The sequence below is a fragment of the Oreochromis aureus genome, linkage group 2, assembly GCF_013358895.1.
Source record: "Oreochromis aureus strain Israel breed Guangdong linkage group 2, ZZ_aureus, whole genome shotgun sequence".
Lineage (NCBI taxonomy): Eukaryota > Metazoa > Chordata > Actinopteri > Cichliformes > Cichlidae > Oreochromis > Oreochromis aureus.
The window spans coordinates 8,912,535-8,932,728 of NC_052943.1; the positions used below are offsets into that span (position 1 = coordinate 8,912,535).

Here is a 20,194-nt window from a genome sequence, read left to right on the forward strand (position 1 = left end):
AATAAAAAATTAAGCCAAATGCAGAAGCAGCATGTGAAAAATTATGTACACCCTTCCTGCTTCTATAGAAACCACAAATGTAAGCAGCAGCTATGGGCTGCTAATTAGATATACTTGGTAAACTGATAATCTATTAAGCAAGTGTGTGCACCTCTGTAAAAGCAGATGTTTTGACAGAGCTCATCTGCAAGATTCAGGTTTGTGAGGAAAGGAATCAACAATGATTTTACTGAAGCAATTAGTGCTACCCATCACTCTGGGAAGGGTTAAAATGCCATTTCCAAATAATTTGAAGGCTATCACTAAATTATTCAAAAGTGGAAAACATTCAAGAAAGCTGCCAATCTGCCAAGGAGTGGACATCCCAGCAAATTCAAAGGTCACACCGTGCAATGCTCAGAGAAACTGCAAAAAACCCCAAGAGCTACATCTCAGTTTTTACTGGGCTCAGTTAGCATGTTAAATTTTAAACTTCATGACAGTTCAATTATAAAAAAAAAACTAAACAACTAAGTCTTGTTTGGAAAGGTTACCAGGAGACTCTTCTCTCTAAAGAAAACATGACAGCATCTGAAAAAACCACAAGATTTCTTGAAGTCTGTCTCTCCATAATTCACAGTGGTGAAAGCCAAAAGCAACATATCAGCATAAACAGGACAGGTTTTGCAGCCACAGACCTGGGAGTCATTGAGTCAACCATGAACTCCTCTATCAAAACATTCTAGAGTCACATGTAAGGCCATCTGTCTGATGGCTACATTGAGCTGTGCATCATGACACTGATCTCAAACACAGCAGCAAATCTACAGAATGTCTGAAAATGAAAAGAATCAAGGTGTTGCAATGGCCCAGTCAAAGTCCAAACCTCAATCGGATTCAAATGCTGTGCTGTGCATAAACAAATGTAAACTCCACTTTACATAAGCAACTTTGTAAAGAAGTGTGGGCCAAAATTCCTCCACAACAATGGGATTCATGAATAAGTCAAACAGAAAATGATCACTTCAAGTTATTCCTGTTAAAGGTGGTTCTGCAAGCTACTGATTCACAGGGTGTTATTAGGTTTTTCAGACACTGTTTCTACAGTTAGGCTTAATTTTTGTTAAAACAAATAAAAAAATAAAATAAAATAATGACATGGTGCACTGGATCATGTGTTGTTATTCATCTGAGGTTGTTTGCAGTTTATTTTAGGACCTTTTGTGGACCAGATGATTTCTGAAATTATGCAAACCATTAGATTTAAAAGGGGGACTACTTCCTTTTTTACATGACTATATAACATTTTATAAACATTCAAATTTATGTTAACTGGAGTAAAACGTTACTGTATATCCAAACTGACTGGTCAATCTTATTTTTACTCAAAACAGCATTTCCTGTGTATTGTTGTTATTTGGCCCAATTGCCTCTGATAATTGTTAAACGGTTTCACAGCACTTTCTTTTAATAGCACATCCACTACACACATTAGGCTGGCATAACTTCTAAAGGCTCTCGCTGTAATTTCCAGGAATAACAAGAGGATGAGACACAAAGAAGATTTCAGACAGGAAATGATGTGTTAGTTTTATTAAAATACATAGAAAACTACTTTATGTGTTCTTATATATTTGCTAGATTGCACAATGTGTAACAGCACATAGAAAGCAAATTTGTTTATATTGTTTCTGAAAACGTAAATAAAAACAGGGGAATCTTTTAAAATTGATCAGCATTCACTTTTAGGAGATGAATTGTGAAAAAAAATAGTGGCGTTAACTCTCTTGAAAACAGCGAATCAAACATTAAAAGATACAGTTCAACTTCAGAACTAGTTTCAGAGGTTGTGCAAAGTCCTAAGGATAAGCCTACTCACTTGCAGGCGGGTGTGTATAAACTATTGTTAACAATTGGTGCGGTGCAAGTGAGCTATGGATTAGTGGTGGCGTAAAATACAGTCTGTGTTACTAAGTACATTGTGGGTATGCCTTCTCTGCAGAATGAGGTAACAACACTCATTACTGTACCGTGAATAAGATTGTGACTTGAATCTATGCTACATTTTCTGCCCTGAGCAGGTGTGTTTCATACCTGCACCTTTATAGTGAGAGAAAGGGCATGTGTTTATCAGTATAGTTAAATATTTATACTTGTCTTTGAGTGCTTTTCATTTTCCAACACTGTCACTTACATTTTGACTCTTGTATCAGTATTTCACACTGTCAACATAGCTAGCAGAGACCAGTTTGCATTACAACAGAAAATTCAATAAACACAAACACCATCTAACACCATCTAACCAACCAGCCAACCCTTTGGACTACGTACTTTACAGAAGTCGCTATACTTGACGAGATTTCTGAAATATTTTTGTCCAAAGCATACATTTATTTCTGATGTGTTATAATTTTAATAGTTCTCTTGTTTCAATACATTTCAAATATATTCTTCACCTTTTTTCTTCACAAAACTTTATATTATTTGCTAGGTAGACACAACTCAAATATACATTACATATAAAATATTATACTATAATCATTTATGTATATTGTGAATATTGATATGAGGTGATTAGCCCTGTATCACCCAGTCTGTGTAGGGTTCTTATTCCATTGTGCATTAGTTTGGTGTATCTTTCTACTTCATAATAAGATCCACGAGGCTACCTCAGGGCCTGTAAACATGTGATGGAACAGTTGCATTGCAATTTTTACTGTAGATGATTCATTGCACATCTTGTAAAAAATGTAAACAATAAATAAATAAACAATGAATTTGGATAGAGTTGCCACCCACATTTGGGACTGTTCTGATTTCATCTTACTGCAAAGGCAGAGTTTTGATGGGTCGAGTGAGGGAGCTCATGTTATTGGCGTTGGAGGAAACTTGGGGGCTCACTGTTTTTGTCGGTAAGCTGCTTGAGTGCCCCATTGACTCTTCTGCTGCACGCAACAGCAAAGTGTAATTGATGGCAACTTCCTCGACTTTCCTCAACAGCTGCAGCCTTTGGGCTTCTGAACGAACCCCTCTGACCAGTTTGATGAAAGTCTGAGTTAGTTCACACAACACTTGAAAGCTAGCCGTGACAACAGCGAGCATGCGTGTTGGACTTTTTTCAACGCTCGCCACTCTCCGACAAGATGCTCTGAATTCTTTGAAGCGCACTGCCAGCTCCTGTTTATACTCTGTAATCCGTGAAGGTTGAAGGCGAGCCTCACCCTCAGCTTGTGGGGTGTTAGCACAGTGACGCAGGATAGCCAACAACTCATTAGCATCCAATTGAGCATTTAGAAAACCATCGGGCAAGCTAAATGTTTTCCCTTGTAAAGCCTGCACCCGAGCTAGGCTCCCCTCCAGTGTACCGCAGGCTCTCAGGTCAATCTCCTGTGTCTGAGGTTCCTCCTCTTCCACCTCTTCTTCGTCCCCGCTGCAGTCCTCGGCATTAAGAACCTGGAGGGTTTTGCTTACGACAGGAAAGGTACGTGAGTCCAGCTCCATGCCTGGAAGGACCTGAAGGGGTATTGAGTATGAAAGTTCATCTTTCTCGCTGCTTTCATCTGCAGCCTCACACTTCCTGTAGCAAAAACAGAATGAGCAGCATTTGTCTTTGTCATCACTGTCTTCGCTAGGTATGGTCAGCAACACCTCTCCAGTCCCTTCTTTGTTTTCACGCAGTAGTTCCTCTCCCTGAATGAAAAACACACCCTTTTTCCCTTTCCCCTCCTGGTGGGACTGAGTGTGGACTGGCTCTACTGGGGTGGGGAGCCTCAGCCCTGTGGCTCTCACCCTCTCCATCTCCTTCTCGAGACTTTTTGCTTTGGGTTTCACCTCAGCATACACAGGTGTGCTAGTGCTGTTGTCCAGTTCTCCAATGCTGTATCGCCTCTGAAGCTTCTTATACTGTGGCGCTCCCATGCAATCTGTTTGAGAAGTACAGGTGGGCAAGCAGGAGCCATGTTCTCCTCTTGGCTCTCTCGACTCAAGACTTGTAGATCGTATTCGTGTGGTTTTGATCTCCAAAGTCTGAGGTCTCCTCGTAGCACCTTGGGTGTGAGGGGCTTTGGAGACTGCTGGAGGGGTCTTCGAGACAGTTCTCTCTCTGCCTCTGTTTTGAGTCTCTGTTGTAGAGCCAACCGGTGTGTCTGGTAGTCGCATGCCCCTACACATTCGCTTGCAGTCACAACTGCGTCGCTGCTCCCTGGAGATCCCTGGTGCCTTAAGGACTGGACTGGAACGGAGCTGGCAGGAACAAGGAGTTCCTGAGGGTACGGGTGAGGAACCTTGGGGCATAAATTCTCCCTGCGATGACTTTGGTTTCAGCAGCTCCTCTAAAAACTCTAGCTCATACTGGCGAACTTTCTGCAGCTGAGCCCTTCGCTCATCTGTTTCTCTTCGCATTCTCGCTGGAAATGTGGCTGAAAGAAGATTTCTAAAGCTCAAGAAGGGAGCACTGCGCTGGGACTTCCCCTTACCGCTGCTCTGTTTCTTTGAATCTCTGGCAGGGAGAGTGGAGACTTTATCTACAGAGTGACTAGGGGTTGTTGGATCATCTAAAATAGGTAAGGATTTCACTGGGCATTTCTGCAGCTCAGGTTGTAATTTGCCCTGGGCACCCTCAGTCTTGCTTTCAGCTGTTTCTTTTCTCTCTGCTTTTGGAGGCAAACGAGGGGAATACTTGGTTTGTATTTGTGGGCTGGGTTTTGCCAAATTAGGTTCTGGTCCTACTTTCGCTGCATTTTCTTTGTTGTTAGCCAGCTGGAGACCTTTGGCTCGAAGGCGCTCATCATCTGTGGGAGACGAGGATTGAAACACGACTATTTTCTGAACCTGTGGGTCTTTTAGTCTTAGTTGAGATGTAGACTCCTGTTGTACTGGACAAGTACAGAAAAGGTCATCAACTGGCAGAAGTTCTGTAGAGGCTGAAGGCTTCATGGTCTCACTAGAGGCAGTCTCGGCATCTTGGCACATATTAGAAGGGGAAATCTTGGCAGTGGCAGTTCTATCCACAGACAAGAGACTAGGTAAGGCTTTGTTTGTAGGGTCTGTAATGAGAGGTGCTGCTGTCTTCCCCTTTATACCATCAGAGAGATTTTCTCTCACTGTCTCCCCAGAAGAATTTACTAACTTTTGATCTTTGCTGACTTGCTCTGTGTGTGAAGCTTCGGAAGCCTTAAGTTCCACAGGTGGTTTAGAAGGGGGCTCTGGGGTGTTTGCTTTGGTGGTTGCTTTTAATTCCCCTTTCGGTTCAATCTGAGTAGTTTCATGATTGCCCGCCTGTTCCGTCACAACACTGAGAACCGCAGAGTCCTGGCTTGGGCTGACTTTAAAGGGAACAGTCTTGCTCAGGATTACTTGCTTGGGTGGACAGCCAGCACGAATCTGACCCACGGAGAAGGCCCCAGTCCCTATGGTCTTTGCAGTGCAGCCGGGGATTGCCAGGGGAAAGTCACGGCGGCAGAGGATTCGATCCTTGTTGATATGGTGAGCCAGCAGGTAGGCCTGGTTCTGGTTCTGTTTCATAGCCGACACCATCTCAGAAACGTCTGTCAATTCAGAAGAGTTGGTCTCATGGCCTGAGTCCAGTGATGACTCAGGTGTAATAGCAGCTAAGACAATCAGGCCTGAAGAGGAGAGCAACACAGTATAATGTTAGAATAACACAAGAAATTAAAAAAAGAGAACATTTACATAGTGTTCTGTGGAAACTGATATTTCCAGCTGACTGATAAAATTGTGATAATGAAACTGAAAATCAGTCGGGATCAAATCTATTGCCTCTCTTCAGATAATTTTATGCATCAATGGGTTTTCCACACAAGACACAAGAGTACTGTGGGTTTCGTGTGCAGAGCTCTATGAGTGTAAGTGCCTCTATTTTAGGCAGATATAAAAATTTGGTTGGCTTGTTTTTTTAGGCACACGACTTTGTGTAATAGGCAGCTATTGATTCCTTATTCATGCAAAATCTGCTATTTTTCAGATGATTGACAATATTATTTTAAGCTTAATTTAAATATCTTTCTAGTTTGGATATTAATTAACTAAAATGATCTATTGCAAATGTATGGTAATACTGTAGACTGGCAGTACATAATCCATGGCCTGTTTTGTACATGTGTATTTTGAGAACAGTGGCATGACTGAGGTTGTTGACCTGCAGTCTGTGTTGGCTGTTGAGGGTGATGGGGGTAATCCTCAGAGGCAGCCAAAGCTTCAAGTGCCTGTAAGGTGGACACCAGAGCGTCATCAAGCTCCTGGGCATGATCCCGGACCGTTCTCGTGGCCACGTTATCAATAAGTGTCACAGGCACATCTTCCTTTGCTTGGGACAGCTTTCCAGAGGCGACCGTGGTGCTGGCACTGGTACGAGCCTTCCTCCCTCTCTTTGGGTCATCCTCATCAGAACTGTTGTCCCTGAAGCCAGGTGGTGGGGCAGCAATGGCAGGTGGTGGTGGTTGCAGCTTCTCTCCACCGCCATCTGCCTCTTCTTCGTCCTCTTCTTCATTCCCAGGTGGTGGTGGTAGAGCTGTCAGGTCAACAGCTCCTCCATCTCGAGAGGCACAAGTACTGGAGCAGTGTTTCCCAGAGCTCCCACTGCTGTTCATTGCAGGTGAGAGACCCTCTGCCCTAAGCCTGGCTTTGCAGGAGTCACAGAAGTATCGTGAAGTTTTCTGGGACTGACCCATTGTTTGTGCTCGGATTCTAAATCCTGCATTCTCCACTGCTGGGCTTTCTAAAACTCCGGCTATTTCCTCTGTACTTTGCTGGGTGGGATCTGACTTTGTGCGGGGCCGTCCGGGCGGCTCCTGTGAAATAAAGTTCTCATTGATGTCGAGTTCTGCTTCGGCATGTGTTTGGAGATCCTGAAATTGTTGTTGTTCTCGAAGGTGGACATGACACAGGCCTAGATGCTGAGGTTCTGCAGGGACCACGGCCCTTGAAGACCCTGACTCCCTGTGCGAGCTTTCCCTCTCGTCTCCTCGTCGCCCTCCACTTGGCAAGCTGGCTGCCCCAGAGCGTGGGTGTGCATGGTAGGAACTTCTGTAATCTGAGGATAGAATTGTCAGAGGAGTGGAGAGTTTGAGGAGTTAAAAACTAATGGGGACAGAGAAGATCCAGATGGAAAAGCAGGCGACAGCTGGTGGTCACATGGGGATTATTTATTTCAAAAATGAAAATTGAGCGTTGAAGTTTGTTTGAAGTTAGAAGGTTAGATTCTGGTGGGATGTGATGATAGAATGGTACTGTTCTTCTTTGATGTAGACTAAAGGTTGATACAGCAGATGGAAGCAGATCTGTTCATGTCTGGACAGCAAATGTTTATGATTACAGCAAAAATACATTTCAGTTAATCAGTTTCAGTTAATATTTTGTGTAAAAGTGAAATATGGACTACTTTTTTTCCAAATGAGTCAAGATGGAGATGGGAAGAGAGACAGCAGAGGGCGCCATGGGATGGGATTTCCAGGATACCCTGGATAATCAGGTAATGATTTCAAGCAGCGTCCATCAATGTCCATGAAGACTGAACACATAATGAAGACTGCCAATTTCCTAACATGCAGTGTCTAATACGAAACTGGAAGAAAGAAACTCATACGACTCTGAATGTGTGATGTTGTTCAACTTAAACTTTTAAGGAAACAATGTTGTATTCTGTAAAATGAAATTTTTACTTGGGCGTGGGCATGTAGTTCAGCATCAACATGGCATTTGTTGAACAATAGAGGTTAAAAGTGACATACCTGCCTTGGTCAGCTGTGACTGACCCGGGGTCCTAAAGTAGATTGTACGTTTAGGATCTACAAAAAGCTTGAAGTAACCAGAGATGAGGCACGCAAAGTTACTGGCATCAGGCCATTCCATAAGGAGGACCAGTGGCTGTAAGGGAATGTCATGAAAGAGAATTAGGAGACTTAATAGGGGACAAGCATAGACCTTATCAAATTTAACTCTTGACCAGTTTATACTAAACAATTTTAGCATTTCCGAAGTTGAATTTTAAACTTTTGTAATATGAATCTTTTGGCACTCTGTAATAATACCTTGGCCTCATGGATTGTCACCTCCACACGAGCCACTCCCTGGCTCTCACGGTAGAGCTGGATCTTGGACACCCGACTGAACTCGGCCAAAACCGTTGTGAGGTTATTTTTCAGGTCAATAACGTGACTGATGCCATGTCGAGGACCCACCAGCAGGGTTGTAGCTGATTGCTTCTCCTCCTACAGAAGAACACAGCAACTTTACCATGATGGATGGATGGACATTTTACAGATGAATGATCCAAAAATATATTACCAGTCCAACAGTATGGAACAGTATTCCACCAAAAGGTGGAAGGTCATTGAGCACACGCATGTACTGCAGCTTTCCTTGCAGTGGAGGGACCTGTCAACAGAATGATAAAGAAGAATCTTTCAATAAAGACCAGTCCACCTTTAGTACTCCATACAGCCTCTTAGGGGCACTCTTGAGCCACAGTTCTTGCTAATAAACTCTTATGCAACAGTTACATCTGTAAGGATGAAGAGCTTGTCGAAAGGAATGATTATCAAGCAGACATAAAGATTGAATACAATAAACTAAGATCCAGCAGAGGTTTTGGATTTGCATTAATAGTAATCAAGAATATGGAGCATTTGCATGCATATACATATAAAATCATCCAGCAAGATCCAAGCTATTGCAGTCATTAAAATAGTTACAATTTTTACTGATGAAATGTTTTAAATGAAGAAACCTTGTTCCCCGATGGTGGTGGATGCTGGTACGTCTTCAGCAACTGAGACAAGGATTTGCACACGTTTTTCTCCTTTACTGTTGGAAGTAGAGTAAGTGGAAGGAAAGGCTCTAGACCCCACTCTTTTCTGTGACAGGGAGAAAACACAGAGAAGGATGGCAGAAGTGTACACAAAAGACAGAGTGGCGTGCAAGAGTACAAGAAAGATGTCATAACTGCAGGAACAAAGAAGTTTTCTTTCCTCCCATGGGAAGATGTAGTGAGCCTAGCTGACATCTTCTACCAGCCCTGGTTTGACATGGCTATCCTAAGTCTATTACAAGCACATTGAACCTGTTCTGCTTCTGTGGTTGTGATAGTCGAAGCTAATTACTTGCTAGGTCGAGGTTTCGAAGAATAAGTGGGCAAATTGAGGGAGAGATGTAATTTCACAAAGCAATGGCTTTCTTTTTTTCATAATGACCTGCAGAAAATGATCCTTAAGTAATTTGAGTTTTTAATACTACTGGGATTAATTATTAATCATTTAATATTGTTGAATGAACATACGTCACTATGGGACTCAAAATGGTTAATGAGGTTAAGAATGCAATAGATCAGTTTTTTTCCCTCTATAATTTCTGAAAACGTCACTTTTCTGTGGACTTACTCGACATGCTTGAGGGAAATCTTCTGATTGGGCCTTGCAGAGGACACAGTGATGTAAATATGAAGTGCGGCCAATCGTAATGTGACGTCCGATTTCCAGTCCATGCCAAAACGCTCCTTGATGACATCGTTGCGACTCTGTGAGGACATCATGACATATGCTCTGTATAGTGCTCTTTCCAAACTGTTTTTAAAATGTATTATTGATTTGTTTTGATTTCCTCATATTCCCAAAGAACAACTGCAAGAAAACTGTTTGCTTTGGCTCAAACAGCTCTTTGAGGAGACAGCCCTTCAAAAGTATCATGACTGAATGACATCTGTTTTAATCTTTCTTTAATACAATGCTTTACCTGTATATAAAGGTACTCAAATGCAGCGGGGTCCCTTCTTAGCAGATCTGCAGGGTCCTTGGGAAAGAAGCAAATGCGGAACAGACACTTCATCCCTTGGAAATAGGTTCTATGCACCACCTGTGGGAATACAACCATATCAACCACATACCAAATAACTCTGATTTTATTCACATATTACAGTATAATTTTCATTTATTTCATATTTTATTTATTCATTTCAGTATCATTTAAGTGAAGAGGGAAGACTGATGCATCATGAATGCATCATCAATGTGCACTATCTTGGCATTTCATAGTGAGTTCTGTTTATGTGTCATTTTAGTCAAGGTGTAGTGCTGCAAGAAATGTTTAATGATCAATCTGAGGATCAGAATAGGGAGAAATAGTGATTTAAGTGACTTTAAACGTGGAATGGTTATTGGTGCCAGATGGGTGATCTGAGTATTTCAGAAACTGATGATCTACTGCAGGGGTCTCAAACTCCAGTCCTTGAGGGCCGGTGTCCTGAAACTTTTCCATGTATCCCTGTTGCAACACACCTGAATACAAGAAGTAGGTCATTAGCAAGACTCTATAGAACTTGACTGCATGCCGAGGTGAAAATTCAGCCATTTGATTCATGTTACAGGAGCTTATGAGTGAATTAAAGTACTTTTAGAAGTACATTTTTCCAACACTTACATTTACTTAAATTTACTTGAGTAGGATTAGGGGTTGCCACTTCTGCATGGACTCGTTCTATACTTGACATAATAATTTTATTCAGGTGTATTGCAACAGGGACACATGGAAAAGTTTCAGGACACCAGCCTTCGAGGACTGGAGTTTGAGATCTACTGGGAGTTTTCTACACAACCATCTGTAGGGTGTACAGAGAATAATCCAAAAAAAGAGAAAATATAGAACAGGTCTCCTGGAAAAAGTGGCTTGTTGATCCAAGAGGTCAGGGGAGAATGGCCAGACGGCTTTCAGCTGATAGGAAGGCAACAGTATCTCACTTAACCATTTTTTACAGCCAAGGTGTGCAGAAGAGCATCTCTGAATGAACAACATGTCAAACTTTGAAGCAGATTGTCTACAGCAGCAGAATGCCACTCTTATTGAAACTTGTGCGGTCAAGAACAGGGAACTGCAGCTACAATTTGCATGGGCTCACCAGAATTGATGAGTAGAAGACTGGAAAAAGGCTACCTGGTCTGTTGAATTTCAGTTTTTGCTAAAACATTTGTGAGAACCTCTGGAGCTACTGTTCCTACATGCTGCTACAGCATGTTAGTGTAGCAGTAGGCAATACTGCTTCTCAATAACAAGGGCTGTGTTTTAATCTGCTGGTTATCTGAGGATATTGGATTTATTGGTAGGGGAACATGTCCTATCATGTCCATTTAAATGTAGCTATAAAGGGACGTCTCATTCTATATGTCTTTTGAGGCACCAACCCAAGACGATCTTTCAAAAACTTTTCAATGTCAGCAAGGTTTTGGTGGGTAGGCTTTTGTTCTGTTGTTATTTTTTAAAACAGCAAATCCCCTTTTAACATAGCATGTATATAATTTAAAGTTTTTTTAGACATGTCTTATTCTTTTTTCATTCTAGGTTTCTTACATGTGTCAGTGGCTGGTTCTCCTGCAACAGATGCAACTTCTGATTCTGGTCCAGACCACCTGCCTCCAACACCAACGCAAAGTGCTCGATGTAGCGCAGTGAAAGACGGTCCTGCAGGGAGGAGATCACATCCTGGAGGAAATGAGATGGAAGCAGATGAGAGACTGGGATACGCTGCCTCAGTAAGAATACATTAAGCTACAAGAAATATGCACATTCATTGTACTGAGGCTACTTTCACCTTGAACCCTTAAACCCCCCTTCAAGTGTATGCAGTGCATTTTATCATTGATATCATTGTAGTGAGTATTTTCACTCAAGTCTCTGTGCTTTGATATTATGTTTTGCCATTTAGTGCAGTAGAGAGCTTTTATAGATATTCTATATTCTGCACAGTGAGTGCAACCGATTTAGGAAAATAATGCCGGCACGTTGGAGTGTGCAGGGAAAACATTTTACCTCTGTGCAGATCAGTATCTATGAATGATGTAGAGCTTCTTGTATCATCTTTCTAAAATGCAGAAAATACCATCTAAGGGGACATTTATGGCTTATCATTCCTCACTGCTGGCAATGCCTCAGGATAGTTTTCATAATTTCTTCGCACTCTAAGTTGCATGGACATGAAAAAAGGAGTCCAATGTAGTGATATTACTGCATTTTGGCTATGAATTTTAATATGGACTCTTATTAACAACTGCAAAAGAAAGCAAGTACACTAAATGTTTTGCTGCCCATCAAGAAGTTAGTTGACTTGTGCTGATGTATTCCAAGCAATAGCTGTCCCTAAAAGATAAGCAGTTTTAACACTATTGATCTGTGTGCTTTGCATTAAATGACGCTTGGGGGAAGCCACACTATCAAGTGAAGGACCCACAGACTGCAGCCGAAAACACCGCAGGGAAGCTTCTTTAGTTGACAGAGACTCTAATAGCAAGTAGGCATCCTCTTGTACCATTGATTAAATCTGCGGTATTGTATTATTGATCTGAGCTTTCTTATTATGCTGAAATTCCATTTAATTAGGCTGACAGGAGAGAGCTTCCGCTGTCTCTCCTTTAAAGTGCTTCTGAGTTTTCTTTTTCTTTCCTCTCTCACCCTCCATGAGCAGAGGAGAGATTTGTGAAATCTAATAGAGTCCATTTAATGAGTCTGCTCGGAGATGTCAGACTCATCTTAGAGGCTGACATAGAGACAGAAATGACCTCTGTCTGACTGAATTCATTTGTTGCTTTATGACCTTAATCACTTTAATGAGATTTTACATTCCAGAAACTGCCAGGAAAAAAGTTTCATAGAATTAAAGCTGTTTTTTTTTCTCTGTGTTTTCTGAAAACAGTGATTAATTAGATCAACTTTGAGGGCTCTTAGCTTGACAGATTTGTGGTTAAACTGTTTATTTACTTATGACGATTTGATTGTGTTGATAGTCTTTCTGTATTCTGATCCAAAATGTACTTTAACGACTTATTTACTACAAAATGGATTTATGTCGACACCAAAAAAAAGAAAAGACGCAAAAACAAAAACACGAGATGGGTATGTATGATGAACGTACATCCATACGTTTCCCTTTTAGTCTGACTTCAACTATATTTTCCAGCTTTTTTATAGCAAAACAATAAAGAGGGAGGACTGCAGTTTATCACCACGAATGATCACTTCACATCTTCATCTACTTCACGAGTAGCCGTTTTAACCCATAGTCAAATAAAAGTAATGATTATGGCGGCACTAAGTCATTGCTGTAATCATGTGGTAATTCCTGTTGCCCTTTCCCCTGTGCTCAGCTGTAGGCTGTACGTACCCGAACAGTGGTACGGCTATCGAACGTAAATGACTTGATCTGTCCATTCTCCAAGAACACCTTCAACACATTTGGTATGAGTAGCAAAGAGTCGTCCTTGAGCATTGTCTGAAAGAGAAGAAAGTCCTGTGTTTAGCTCAGGAAAGGCATGTGTGAGCTAGTTTTGCTTTAAAAAAATCAACACAATCAGCTTTACTCGTTGGCGAAAGGCAATAATAAAAAGCAGTGCAAGAGGAGGATCTAAGAAACAAAGGGGCCTTACGAGAACAATGGAGTGATTCTTAACTGAACTCCGGACAGCCTCAAAAGGAACCTCCAGAGCCTGCCTTACGATGCCGAACCCATGCGTTGTATCATGATCAAAGAAAGGCCTATTCAGTTTCTCTGGCCTACCCATTCAATATGTATGCCATGCAAAGAAAATTGGATGGTGGGAGTGGAAGTACTCACTGCAGAGTAGGGTGAGGGAAAGCATAAGAGGACAAGCACTATTCAAGGTTACTGGTTTGGACTTAAAGCACACATTAAAAGAAAAGTTGCGATATGCAGTTCGCTTCTTCTCCTTCTTTTTCCTTTTTTTTTGCTAAAATGTGATGTGACAGCCACTCTTCCCTCAATATCACCTTTTTCAAAAAAGGTCTTGCTCAGAAAAAAATGTTCAAGTTGTCATTGTGTAATTTCAAAGAGCTGCACTTGTGATCAAGAAAAAAGAAGGTAGTGCAATGAGATGAAGTTGGCAGTTTTAATGTGATAAGCCATAATGATTCTGCAGGAAACAGTCTCACAGCCCAAATAAAATCCTCCATAAACCTCCATCCCAAAATCCAGCTCTGTTTTTCTTGTCCTGTTTCTCTTTATATATATGTATATATATAAATATATATGACAAAGTTTGTAAGAAAATTAGTTGCTTGTCATGGCAGAGAGATGTGGATTTCACTGCAACAGTATCTGTCTCACAAAAAGCATTTAGTTTAAGCGGAGAACTGTGTCCGCAGCAGATGCCCAAGCAGTCTGTTTTTGGAGAACTTAAGTATTCAAAAGACTCAACAAGCTGTTCCTCCGTGCAGATTGGAAGAAACTGAAGTCTGAGTTACGAGTGAACAGATCTTCCTCCATACTGCAGCACTAAAGCCAGGGTGCACTGGTTAAGCGACTCAGATAAACAGGTCTATCGCTCCCATTACAAGCCAACCACCTTTGTCCTTTCTAGTTGACACTGATTTGGAGCCAGTTTGTCATATGCAAAGTCTGCCCAGAGAAGCAAATTACAACTCAACACTATAGATTTATGTCATTGCCCCTCTTTTTGTCTCATTGTGCATCAAGCAAGGTAGTCCACACCGATCTCCTATCATTAGGAGCCATAGGCTAAAAAAAGTTACCATAGTTTGGTGCTTTACACATTCACCTACGAGTCCTGGTTCAATCCTAGGAAGACAAAAAATCCTAGGAGGGGCATCTGTCAAAAAAACTGTGTCAAACATGTGGAGGGACCTGCTGTTGTGACCCTTTGTGAATAAATGAACTGCTAAAAGTGTCACACATAAGTGCTCTGTCATAGGTTTTATTACATAAATGGTACATTCCCTGTGTCCTGCACCTTAAAGTTTAGCAAAAGAAACCTGTGGGTCCATGATGAAGATTGCTGACACTGTAAGTCTAGAGCAGATAGTAAAATCGATACTGAAAAAAGAGCCGTTTGCCTTTATTCAAAGATCAGTGATTTGGTGGTCTGTGCACTAAACAATTGTGTTCTCTGTCTTCTTCGATTAACTTCACACAAAAGGAAAATAGAATTTTGTCAGAATTTTTTTATTTATTGATTATCTGTTTCCCGCTATGTTTGTGCTTTCACCTTATTTAGTGCGTGGGCTAATTTTCCCTAAATGTGTTCTTGATTGACATGTTGCTGGGGACTGTACAGAAATGCTTTTATTACTGGAGCATTTTGTTGCAAATGGAGGTGGTATCTGCAGCGTGTGGATGTTGATTAGTAGAGTGAGATTTTGGGAGGTTTACCATATGCTGCTGAGTTGAAAGGCTGGACTATAATGGTCAAAAAAACAAATAAAGTCACATTGTGATTGTTTACATGGCTACAGGGAGGGAGGCTACAGGTTGGTTTTTTTCCAACGCCTCAGCCTCTTTCTCACTACACACACAAACAGGATGATTGAACATCCTAAAAGGATGGTGAAAGGATGCTTAAGGGTTTTTGAAAGCTTTTGTGGCTGCTGATCAAACCAAGAGAAATGCACAGGAGGCGTGTGTTTGCGCGTGTGTGCACGATGTAGAAACGCGACAAGTTGAACTTACTGAGTCCGGGTCGCTGATGGACACTTGCTCTGAGAAGCGCACTTTGGGCGGGTTTGTTCGCAGGCGGGCCTTTTTGGCTGCACTTATGAAGGCAGATTTAGGTGACTGAGGATGAGAAGAGAGTGGGAGAGGAACTCAGCTTAGAGGATGAGACATAAATGAAAGAAAAGCCCCCCCCGACTGCTAGTGCTAAAGAGACATATTGGAGAGCAGGCTAATGCTACTGCAATGCGACAACTGGATAAGTGCAAACTTTTAACATTAACCTTACCCCGTTTTCAGTATTTAAAACTGGTTGTTTTTTTAGCTAAATAAAAATTTTAACCGCTTAGTATTATCAGTACATGAATAATGAGCTTCCATGTGCTTTCATAATGTCAGGATTTCACCTTCTAACAATGTCCAGTTTAGTCAGATGGTTAGAAAAATGGTGCTTTTCCTTTTTCTCTGTATTTATCTATGCATACACAGAAGAGTCTTTATTTAATAAGGTCTCATGTAGGTGCTAATATGCTCACTTAGAGTTCTTCTGAGGGGTGACCAGAAAAAGAAATCACTCTAGTGTGTAAAGCATGGCAGCGAATACTAATGTGTGCCTGCACTGCATTGGTGTGTACTGTTAGGAGGGAGTACTGTATAGATTCAGGCTGAAAGTGAAAGTGTTTATTATTGACTGATGAGAAGTAAGAGAAATCCTGAAAGACAGGAACAGGAAAGAAAGCGATTTTCCCAGCATACTACCTGATGGGGCTGCAGCACAGTGAGAACTATCGTGTCTTTGCAGCGTCTATGGAACAACAGAGAACGGAGTGGGTTAGAAAATGCCAAGGACTGCACGGTATTTGGAGGCCCCCAGTTTATAGCTGCCGTCTCCTTTGCCGTTCTTCAGCTGCAAAAGTGACTGACTCATCCGCAGGTTTGGGTTGATGTAACGCATCGCCAGCAATAAGAAACACTTTGTTCCTTTTCACACTCACCACTTTTACTCCCCTTCACCTGCGCTGCTGATCACCTGCCCCTGATGCCACCCCCTCCTCCCTCCTCCCTCTACCCCCCCTCCCTCCTGGGACAGTAAAGGATGTTACCTTACAAGGTCTATGACTCTCTCTCGGGGCGCGTCGCTCACCGTCTCCTCGTTAATAGCCAAGATCTGGTCTCCGGGAAGAAGCTTGCCAAAGGAGGGGCCGTCTGCAAATGAAACGGGATACCGTATGCATGCAGCATAGAGAAACCTGAAATCTGAATGCTGGCTTTCTCACATACATGCACACTAACCAGCAGAGACGGAGCGTACAATGACAGGTCTCTGGCTGCCTGCAATGAAGCCGAAGCCTTGAGTCGGGTGGCGCTGGATGGTGACCTGTCGAGCGGAGGCAGGACTTAGGGTACCACTGTCCATACCATCCTGGCTCTCCTCTAACATTGCAGTGCTATATAGAACACAGACATTCAGACATAAAAAGGGGCAAGTGCACATGGAGACAGTGATGAATGTGCATTTTGTTTCGAGAAAAACTAGTGCGAAAAGAGCACCGTGTACCTGCGTGCGTTCGTGTGTCCATCCTGGACCTTGGCCATCCCCTGAGAGGACGGGGCAGCATGGGACAGGTTTGCACTGCAAAGGCTGCTTTCTGTTTGGCAATCATTCACCTGCTCAAAAGAAGGGGAACAAGAGGGGAGGATGTGAGAAACCGAAATAAAATGTTTCCTGGTTTGACAGCAGCAAAAATACTGTTTTGTTGTTGTTTTTTTTTTAATGTGCTGAGCTTATCTAAGCACATCTTGGAACACCGCTACAGGGAAAAATAAAATCATAAATGTGAAGCTGAAAAATATAACACTCAAGATTACAATCCCAGACATCTTCCACAGCTGACAAGTTGCATTTGGCTTTGGTTAAGGTTGTTTGTTGTACTGAGTGAATGTGCGGGATGCAGGTAAAAATGTATTTGTTAAAAGTACCTGCCCTTTGAGGCACACCTTCAGGAAAGCTGCACTTTTCAAGGAACGGTAACATAATGCACACACAGGATGAAACACATTAAGGTCTCTGATTCTGCCAGTTTCTGCAAGTGTGGACCAAACTACTCCTGTGAACCACACATGCTCTTTTGCAGATGCCTGTGTGGGAGGCAGCGAAAGCAAGATTACTGAAAGACTGAGTGTGAATGTAGCATGTGGGTTCCTGTGTTTGTAGCAGAAAAAATGGAAATTATTGTGCGAGGGATAGAGAGCCAGATATTTATGCTCATATCTGTGATCTAGGACTCTGATGACTGCTGGCTAAAGAGAGAGAGAGAGAGACGCTGATTGTAATGTTAATGCTGCAGATGGCCCAAAACAGAAAGAGCATGACAGCACTGCTCAGGATTATTATGCAGGGGTACTGTTGAGAGCAAATACCTTTCTGAGTGCCACAGGCAGAGAACAAACTGTCAGTAGTCACATTAGTCAATAGTCCAGATTCATATTCCTGTCACTTGTTGTTTCTGATAACAGTGGCTTATGAGGGAGCACGGCTCATTTGCAGTTCCACTGATGCATTGCTGATCTCTACCTTGTGTCATGGTATCAGATGAGAGTTGATGTATCATAGATAGGCTTCATATTGCGCTCGGTCCATGACTAACAATCCATTACGCCGCATGTGCTTTGAATTTCAATTATGCTAATAATTTAAAAAGATTAGATTCAAATAAAAAATTTCTGTCTTCGACATTCAGCTGACTTACGAGGGATCATCCGTCTGTATCAAAGGTGCACGGCGGTGACAAATGACGCTGCACCAGCTGGTTCTGCCTCCAAAAGAAGATTACCCATTTTTGATTGAGATCGGTTATTTTCTCATTTGACTTTGGCAGTGGATTCTGATGGTGCACTTCTTTCCCCAGTTATTCTTCTTTTCTCTGTCCCTCTAACATTTCACAGCTTCCTTCTTCACTTACCAGAAGGATACCCATTCTTTTGAATCCTGACAGGCTGTTTGTCAGGTATGTGTGTCACTGCAAATGTCAGAAACACCTCCAGTGCAGTGAAAGGCAAGATCTGTGAACTAAGCAGGGAAACAATGGCCTGCACTTGTACATTTGTTGTAGAAGAGTCTATGCTGTAGCTAAAATTGCTCATTGCCAGCGATAACTTTATTATACAACTGCAGGTAACTGCTATGAACTCAGGGACAAAGGAATACGTTCTCGTCTATCTGGTTTTCAGCCGATGGCTTTGTGAATACCACACAGATTTTACAGCTTTAGATTCCTCACTTAATTCAGAGATTAGTTTTAGCATTCAAAAGTAGCGAGGAAAAAAACAGGAGAGAGCAGAAGCGGAGAGATGAAGGTAGCCAGCGGACACTGAAGCTTGCACATCTGCAAAGATAAACAGCTATTCAGCAGAGGGGCCAACCTTTTAGAGAGGACACCGAGGAATTCTGTCAAGAAATGATCCCCAAGGGCATTGCCAGGCCTGCACGTTGCTATGACTACAGCTCTCAGTAGCTTGTTGAAGCTCAACCGGATGGAGGGATAGTGGGTGGATAAGAATAGCGATCTGGCCACTACAAGATATAGGAAGGGCTAGCTAGACGCTCTCTCATTACCCTGCAGTCACTGTGGCCAGATGCCAACACTTCCTCAGGCCCCTTGAGGTCAGGGCATCATATACCTGACCCTCCTCAGTGTCGCAGTCTGCAGCTGTCTCCTAGGCCTCAGGGTGTAGGAAAAATGACCTTTTTGCTTATCATCTTTCCAGGTCTGCATCCTAACAGACCTATCAGTAGTTTAGAGAGACACTGTATCTCATAATGCTTAGTAGTTCCGAAGTAATGTCAAAACTGGCAACACTACTCCAACCAGTCAGGCAGTCTCTCAACATTCAGTGCAGTCCATCTACATTAGGATAAAATCTAAATTAAGTTTGTCGTGCCATGTTCCTCTTTGTCTTTCTTTCAATTCAATATAGCAATTTCTGCTTGGTTGTTTTATCTATAATGTGTCTGTGCAGCTACCAGGTCTTGCCTGGCTTATATCAAACTTTTGCCCTTTTAGTACAGAAACATTTCATGCTTTATGAACCAATAAAAAGGTCTTAAAATCGATTTCAATAGCACACTCTACATGCACACTCTTTCTGGTCCTCATTAAAACAAAGCAGCAGAGTTTTATGCACTGTAGTTGACCTGTGGCTGTTTCTTAGTAGGATGAGAGAGGGGAGCATTACAGTAGTCTGGGAAGATTGCAAGTTTGAGACTGGGAATTATGTCTGAGATAAATGACATAAATATATATATGTATATATTTGCCATATATAATTACACAAATGAAGCACGTTCAAAAGCACTTTAAATGTTATGGCTTTTGAATAGCATTTTTACAATGGGAATGATGCAGCAATAGCTACCACGGGAACGTTCACATTATGATAACCCAAATTACCATCAAAGAATATATGAAGGGCATTGTAGACATCGTAAAGAGAAATGCTCCTGTTCAGCGAAATTAGACATACCACTGAGAACTATCGAGGAGAGGGTAAATATGTTGTCTCTCCTGTAGCTGCCCACTTTTCTGTCCACTTAAAGTCCCTGCTGCCAGCTTGCATTTGCTTAGTTTGCTCAGATGTTTCTGGTTTTTAACTTTCAGCTCAATTTATTGTCTGGATTGCTCCCAAACCGTCCAGCGGACGTTGTCTGTCCTTGTTAAACGCACTCAGCATTATCTAGGGCTAGGAAAGGAT

General features: G+C 42.0%; 1 protein-coding gene and 1 long non-coding RNA gene across 4 annotated transcripts in view; one reads left to right on the top strand and one right to left on the bottom strand.

Annotated features, from left to right (window-relative positions):
* Positions 1–1,312: 1,312 nt before the first annotated feature.
* Positions 1,313–20,194, bottom strand: part of frmpd3 (FERM and PDZ domain containing 3) — a 92,843-nt gene continuing 73,961 nt past the window's right edge. For 2 of the 3 annotated variants that reach the window (XM_039616893.1, XM_039616889.1), the window contains 15 exons: positions 17,001–17,110; positions 16,736–16,890; positions 16,546–16,648; positions 16,202–16,247; positions 15,461–15,565; positions 13,142–13,249; positions 11,335–11,466; positions 9,727–9,846; positions 9,375–9,511; positions 8,726–8,852; positions 8,284–8,373; positions 8,028–8,207; positions 7,728–7,863; positions 6,137–7,030; positions 1,313–5,603 (listed from right to left, as the gene is read on the bottom strand). In XM_039616893.1, coding sequence (XP_039472827.1) covers positions 2,803–5,603; positions 6,137–7,030; positions 7,728–7,863; positions 8,028–8,207; positions 8,284–8,373; positions 8,726–8,852; positions 9,375–9,511; positions 9,727–9,846; positions 11,335–11,466; positions 13,142–13,249; positions 15,461–15,565; positions 16,202–16,247; positions 16,546–16,648; positions 16,736–16,890; positions 17,001–17,038 — 5,172 coding nt within the window. In that variant the 5' untranslated portion in view covers positions 17,039–17,110 and the 3' untranslated portion in view covers positions 1,313–2,802. Of the gene's footprint in view, positions 5,604–6,136; positions 7,031–7,727; positions 7,864–8,027; positions 8,208–8,283; positions 8,374–8,725; positions 8,853–9,374; positions 9,512–9,726; positions 9,847–11,334; positions 11,467–13,141; positions 13,250–15,460; positions 15,566–16,201; positions 16,248–16,545; positions 16,649–16,735; positions 16,891–17,000; positions 17,111–20,194 lie in introns of those variants that run through there. The other variant, XM_039616897.1, reaches the window with a different exon arrangement.
* On the top strand, positions 6,877–16,287 carry LOC120441673. Its single transcript, XR_005614174.1, has 4 exons — positions 6,877–7,013; positions 7,400–7,468; positions 11,326–11,516; positions 16,245–16,287. It is a non-coding gene; the product is annotated as an uncharacterized LOC120441673 (long non-coding RNA).